This window comes from Citrus clementina, unplaced genomic scaffold (assembly GCF_000493195.1).
Source record: "Citrus clementina cultivar Clemenules unplaced genomic scaffold, Citrus_clementina_v1.0 scaffold_9, whole genome shotgun sequence".
NCBI classification, from domain to species: domain Eukaryota; kingdom Viridiplantae; phylum Streptophyta; class Magnoliopsida; order Sapindales; family Rutaceae; genus Citrus; species Citrus x clementina.
The window spans coordinates 17112276-17119350 of record NW_006261964.1 but is presented as its reverse complement, the minus strand read 5'-3'; the positions used below and the strand labels follow the sequence as shown (position 1 = coordinate 17119350).

The 7075-nt window shown below is 30.8% G+C and overlaps 1 protein-coding gene across 1 annotated transcript; it reads left to right on the top strand.

Annotated features, from left to right (window-relative positions):
* The first annotated feature begins 3402 nt into the window (after window positions 1–3402).
* Window positions 3403–5276, top strand: LOC18032618 (anthocyanidin 3-O-glucosyltransferase). Its single transcript, XM_006420965.2, has one exon. The coding sequence runs from the start codon at window positions 3459–3461 to the stop codon at window positions 4902–4904; it is 1446 nt and encodes a 481-aa protein (XP_006421028.1). The 5' UTR covers window positions 3403–3458; the 3' UTR covers window positions 4905–5276.
* Window positions 5277–7075: the final 1799 nt, after the last annotated feature.

Sequence of the window (7075 nt, the reverse complement as noted above, 5' to 3'; positions counted from 1 at the left end):
GTTGTTTATTTGTATGTAAATATAAATCAAGAAAATAAGATATTAGGCTAGCTGGTGTAATTATTATTTCCTATGTTTATTCTATGTAAGTAGGTAGCTGTGTAAGTTATTTAATCAGGAGAAAATAAAAATAACAAAGAATCTGCTTTATATCTTCTCTTCTAAGTTTATAAATGGTCATTCTTACAAAAGTTCAAAAATTTAAAGTTCATTATCTACATCAAAACTCTATTTTGAAAATTAATCCTTATATATGTGAAGATATTCTTAGAGACTACAACAATCAAAATTCGATGATGTGTTTTCTCCACTTGACAGCAATGACGCAAAACAAGAAATTGAAGAAATTATACTTAGATTGAAATTTATAATATTGAGGAATATTTTATTTAAATTTTATTAGAGTTTATTTTGATTAGCTATTTTGAGTTTTATTGTTTAGGCATAACTTATTTGAGTTGTATTCCTAATTTAAGTATAAGTCTTATTAAAATATGTTTTCTAATCAAATTATCATCAGTCATAGTTAGTATAAAAAAAATGTCTTTTGTAACTTTTACAAATAGGCCTTGATTATTTGTTATTGATGATTTCTTGGAATAAACTCTTGTTTTGAGTTCTATTCTTATTATTTCTCAACATGCAAAACAATGAGTTTTAGCATTTATATTTGTAGGTATTGACACAACTTAAAAGTAAATTTTAACTCCCAAGTATAAGAGTGTCTTGTTGTATTATAACTCGGTGAGTCCGAGGTCGATCCACAGAGAAAAAATTTAATTAGTTTATTTTACTTTATCTAAAAATTAAAATTAAAACTTAAATATAAACAACTTAATTTAAATGAAACTATAGAATTGAACTAATTAGGGTTATGGATCTACTCTTAGAAATAAATAAAACTTAATAAATTTTTTTTGCCAATTTTTTAGATTTATTACCCACAAGATTAATTATACAAATTATTATTATTTTCCCTTTAATTTTATGATGGATTAAGTATTTATTGTGCCAAAATTTAATTTGTCTACAATAAGTCAAAATACCACTACACCATGCCTTATATTAAGTTCTTAAGAATTTATTGTGCCAAATTCATTTGTTTGTCTACAATAAATCAAAATTTCAAAATATAAAACATGTATAAAATTAAATAGAAAATAATTTCATTTATAAAATTAAAAATAAAATTTGATTAAATCATATTTATTTCCTAAGAGTTTCACCTTCCCTAACTAATATTATTTAGTTAAGCATAATTAAAATAAAAAGAAGTAGTAAAATTGAATTACTTATAATTAAAAGAAATAAAAACAACTAAAATTGGAAATAAAACTAATTTTATTAATGAAAATAATTATACAAAATATTAAAAACACACCTGGAAATCAAGATTACAAGGAGATGGAGAGAATTTGAGAAGAAGAGAGTTGTAGAGAAATGATTAAAACATAAATATGAGGCTCTATTTATAGAAAAATAAATTCATAATCCAGTGCTTTGCGGTTCATCATAGGCTTCATGCATGTGCTCCTCATAACCCTTAGATCAAGATCCAATGGCTGTCAAACTTCAAAAGTCAACATCACAGATGGCATCATTTGACTCGTCCGATTTGCCCAAAGAACGGTTGAGATTTGGCGGGTTAATGGGTGGATCGGGTCGGCCCGAATACAAAGATTCGGATCCTTCAACTTGCTTCACCAACCATTACCACGTGGCACAATCATGGCCATTGAATCATGAACGGTTGAGATTTGGTCAAGATTGCCAGCTATCCCATGCACTCATATCTATTGTAAGCTCATTTCATCATCCAATCAGTGCTCGGTCAACAGGAAAAGTCAATTTTTTTTACACAAGCCCAATTTTAAGTCAATCTTAACTGATTTTAAGGTTTTCGGACCTCCGGAATCCAAATTTGACCTCCATTTATTTGTTTGGAGCCTCGAAGTACGTGAAATTAATATTTTTCCTAATAAACACATAAAAATACACAAAATTAAATATATTTAAAACATAATTCATAATTCATAATATATTACATAAACACAAATATAAATTATAACATAAGCATAAAATAACATATTATCGCTTGATAATTAAACAATTTTAATACTAATCAGGTATTCTTAGAATCAACGTGAATTTAGATTATTTTTTTATTTCGGTATTCTCAAGAACCAACGGAGTATTGAAAATATCCCCTCGTCTATCCATTACCCTATAACAGTTTATCCTTTTGCTGAATCAGTTTCACTGCAAAGCTTTCTTTTGTAGAACCACGCTGCATCACTATCTGATTTAAAATTATCCAAAAAAAATCCATGTTAATCTTATGGTTGTTTGGATCGAACTATAAAAAGTAAAATATTAGTTTGTTTATCATACATTAAAAATTAAGGTGACGTTTGCTTTTTTTTTTTTTGTCTGAAATTTGAATAAACCTGAATTAAACTGAATTTTGAATAAAGTTGAATAGTTGATTCTGATAAGTATTAAGTTATCCTTTCCTTTCAACTTAAAAATAAATATTAAGTTATTTTTTATTTTAAAAAATAAAAAATAATACTTTTATATTTGTCCCCTTACAAATTATAAATGTGAAATAAATAATAAACATCTCAAAAAAATAAATAAGATAACATATTATCATAATATAAATCATATTCAATTGAATCCGATTTTAAAATTTTACATTATTATATGTTAATCAATTTTGTTGTAGTTTATGATGTTTTTGTATGAAAAATATTCATAAAAATTATAAAGATTAATAATGCTAATTTAAAGAAAATAAAAAGATGAAAATAATAATTATTTATTATTATATTATCACAAGTTATAAAGATGACATTCTCTAATTAATAATTAGAGAATAATTTAATAATGATTAATTATTAAAATAATTATAAAGATGAGTAATAATTAATTAAGTAATGGTTATAAAGATGAGTAACGATGAAAATTAATTAATTAAATAAGAATATTTTGGAGAATATTTTTAATGCTATCACTTTAATTTTTTAGATTAAAAAAAATTAGTTTAATAACTGAAATTTTTTATTAAATAAAAATTAAATTTAAGAATTTAATTAATTAAAATTTAATTAATTAAGTCATTACTTAAAAAAATAATTGGAGTCAAGAAAAAGAAACCATACCTACTCTGGAGTCTCATACCTACCTTGTATTGAGAAACCATTCCGAGTCACTCCGTACATCTTGAGGGTGTGTCGGTTGCGACAGAGAGCAAAAAACAAAAGAACAAACCAGTTTAGTGGAGAAATAATTTCTTCCCGAGGGGTTGGTTGGTTGGTTGGTTGGGAGGAGTAATAATCTACTGGTTCTACCAGATACGCTGTCGTCTTGTGAATATTATAAAATAACCCCTCAAGGTTCAAGCAACCACAAACAAATTAATCAACAAAGAAAACGGCAAGAGAGACACAGAGACCATGCACGCCTCTTCGAACATGCACGCCCCTTCGAACCAACACCACAAAATGGGAACTGAATCAGCTGAAGCTGATCAGCTTCACGTGGTGATGTTCCCATGGTTTGCTTTTGGTCACATAAGCCCCTTTGTACAACTTTCCAACAAGCTCTCACTTCATGGAGTCAAGGTCTCTTTCTTTTCGGCTCCTGGTAACATTCCCCGCATCAAATCATCGCTCAATTTAACTCCCATGGCCGACATTATCCCTCTTCAAATCCCACACGTCGATGGCCTCCCTCCTGGTCTTGATAGCACCTCAGAGATGACACCTCACATGGCTGAGCTCCTAAAGCAAGCCTTGGACCTCATGCAACCACAAATCAAAACTTTGTTGTCACAGCTCAAACCCCATTTTGTGTTCTTTGATTTTACCCATTACTGGTTGCCGGGTCTTGTTGGTTCTCAACTTGGCATCAAAACAGTTAACTTCTCTGTTTTCTCTGCCATTTCACAAGCCTATCTCGTGGTTCCCGCCAGGAAACTCAACAACAGTTTAGCAGATCTAATGAAATCTCCCGATGGGTTCCCTGCAACTTCCATTACCTCGCTCGATGAATTTGTGGCTCGAGATTACTTGTATGTTTATACAAAGTTCAATGGCGGCCCGAGTGTTTATGAGAGAGGGATTCAGGGCGTTGATGGCTGCGATGTTCTTGCCATCAAGACATGTAATGAAATGGAGGGTCCTTACCTGGATTTCGTGAGAACCCAGTTCAAGAAACCGGTTCTTCTAACCGGTCCACTTGTTAATCCTGAGCCGCCATCCGGGGAGCTTGAAGAGAGATGGGCTAAATGGCTCTGTAAGTATCCTCCCAAGTCTGTTATTTATTGCTCCTTCGGAAGTGAAACATTCCTCACCGTTGATCAGATCAAAGAGTTAGCCATTGGGTTGGAAATTACGGGATTGCCCTTCTTCCTGGTCTTAAATTTCCCGCCTAACGTCGATGCTCAGAGTGAGCTGGTCCGGACTCTGCCTCCAGGGTTCATGGACAGGGTGAAAGACAGGGGAGTGGTGCACACAGGATGGGTGCAACAGCAGCTCATTTTAAGACATGAGAGCGTTGGATGTTACGTGTGTCACTCAGGATTTAGTTCGGTAACTGAAGCTGTGATTAGCGATTGTCAATTGGTGCTTCTGCCTTTAAAAGGTGACCAATTCTTGAACTCCAAGCTCGTTGCTGGAGACTTGAAAGCTGGAGTGGAGGTAAATAGGAGGGATCATGATGGGCATTTTGGGAAGGAGGATATTTTTAAGGCTGTTAAAACAGTTATGGTGGATGTGAACAAGGAGCCTGGAGCTTCAATCAGGGCTAATCAGAAATGGTGGAGGGAGTTTTTGTTGAACGGCCAGATTCAGGATAAGTTTATTGCAGATTTCGTCAAGGATCTCAAAACCTTAGCTTAATTTAAACTAAAATAAATAGGAAAATGCTTCTCAGCGAGAATGCTAAGAGAATGCCGAGAGAAACGGCATACAGTAATGCCGTTTTCTCTCGGCCCCACCCCCCACCATGTGAACTTTTGCCCCTTTTGTTTTTTCTTGCTACTTTTGCTTTTTTCACATACTCTCGGCGTTCTCTCGGCATTCTTGACGTCTAGCACTCCTCAAATACATAACATTCAGCCTTCTTGATTTAGCGTTTCTTGTGTAACTTTGTCTTCTCTGCGATTGAATGTCTGGCTGTCTCTATCTGGCTTGGTTGTGCCCGTCCCAAATTCATAAAATAATTTAATGTTGTCGCTTCTGCGCCAGGCCCAGTAATACATTCCACTTTCATATTTTCAAATTCACCTAATTTATTGAAACTAAAGAACGATAAAAATAACTAAAGTTGATTAGTGTGAGTAATTTGGTATTCTTATTCTTTAATAGAGGTTAAGAGTTTAAGTTCTGTTCTCGTATGGAGTCATTACTTTAGCCAGCATTTTATCTCTTATGGGCTGACCCACTTTGGTCAGCACTTTAACCCTTATAAGCCGACTTAATGCGAACGGAGATTAGTCTGAATTGTGGTATGGCCATTTTAGCCAGCACTTTAATCCTTATGAACCGACCAATGCGAGCAGTGATTAATCTAAATTGTGGTACGGGTTTAAAGGTACCTCCCACAGTTAAGGCTCACTCAGGACCACCTCGTAGTTCAGACAAAAAAAAAGAACGATAAAAACAGACTTAAAATAATCGAGTTTTTTAAAATTATAGTTAATATAATTTACAATTAAATAAAATTTACTTATTAGTCCATCCGATCCCACTGCTCTGTTATTTATTTTATACTGAAAATATCTAATTGTAAATTATAATAAATATGAGTTAAGAAATTCTAATAATATAATCTTGGTGAATTATTTTTTTTTTTTTTGTCCTGCTTGAATTTGACAATCATTTTTCTCGAATAATTGACATGCATGGCATGGGACAAACGACTTTGTCATCGGTGTCAGTATACAGACCAGTGTAGTGTGTCAACGTGCACCACATAATTAAGCGTTCTAAATTTTTGGTGGAAAGAAATGGAGATTGAGTGCCAACCACGTTAAGTTCTCGAATTGGATTAGAAATTATGGGATTTGAAGTGAGAGTAGATCGTTTATTTACTCAATTAATTTCATTTATGTGTATCACTTTTTCTTAGATCGTGAGCGAATTGTCTTAAATAACAATTTTACTCTTATTTCAAAATTGTAATTTTTTATTATAAATTGAATAAAAAATATATTTGTAAAATAAATTATTTATTGTATTAGTAATTTTAATAATTTTAATTATACAAATTAATAATAATTATTATTATTCTTAATTATGTAAATCATAATTTTTCATTAATTTTAATTTTAATTATGCAAATTAAAAATTATTAATAATAGCAACACAAATGAAACCTCATTATTAATAATATAGTACAATTTTATATCATTATTATTTTTTAGTAATTTTCACTTGTAAATTATTATTTTTTAATATAATATATTATATTTAAATAAGTTTAATAATATTATTTTTAAATAAATGTAATATTATTAAATAATATAATAATATTATTTAAACAAATTTAATATTTTTATTTTTAAATAAATGTAACAATATTTTATTTTAATAAATATAATTATATTATATTTAATAAGGGAAGGGTAAAAAAGAAAGGGGTGGGAGTTTCATCTCCGTCCGTGGGAGTGGGAATCTCACTCCTTACTCTAAAATGAGGTGGACTCCCACTCTCCTTCTTAAATGAGTAAGTAAACGTTGGAATAGAATGAATTCAGATTGTTCACTTCCACTTTAGTAAGAAAACATAACTTTATTAATAAATGGTTATGTGAATGCCCTTGTTTTTATAAATACACTTTTCTTTTAGGTTAAAAAAAAAAGAGAGAAAGGGTTTATATCTATTTTAAATAGAGGTGGCAAAACGAATAAACGAATCGACTTTGAATCGAATCGTAAAATGAATTGGATTAAAATTCTATTAATTCGGAGTCGATTCGTTTAATAAACGAATCGAAATTTGAGGATTCGGATTTGATTCGTTTATTAAATGAATATTCGGTTCGATTCGTTTAATAAAATTAATAAAC

Excerpts from the sequence above, each read along its gene's own strand:
- LOC18032618 (XM_006420965.2), top strand. The coding sequence starts at position 3,459 with ATGCACGCCTCTTCGAACATGCACGCCCCTTCGAACCAACACCACAAA.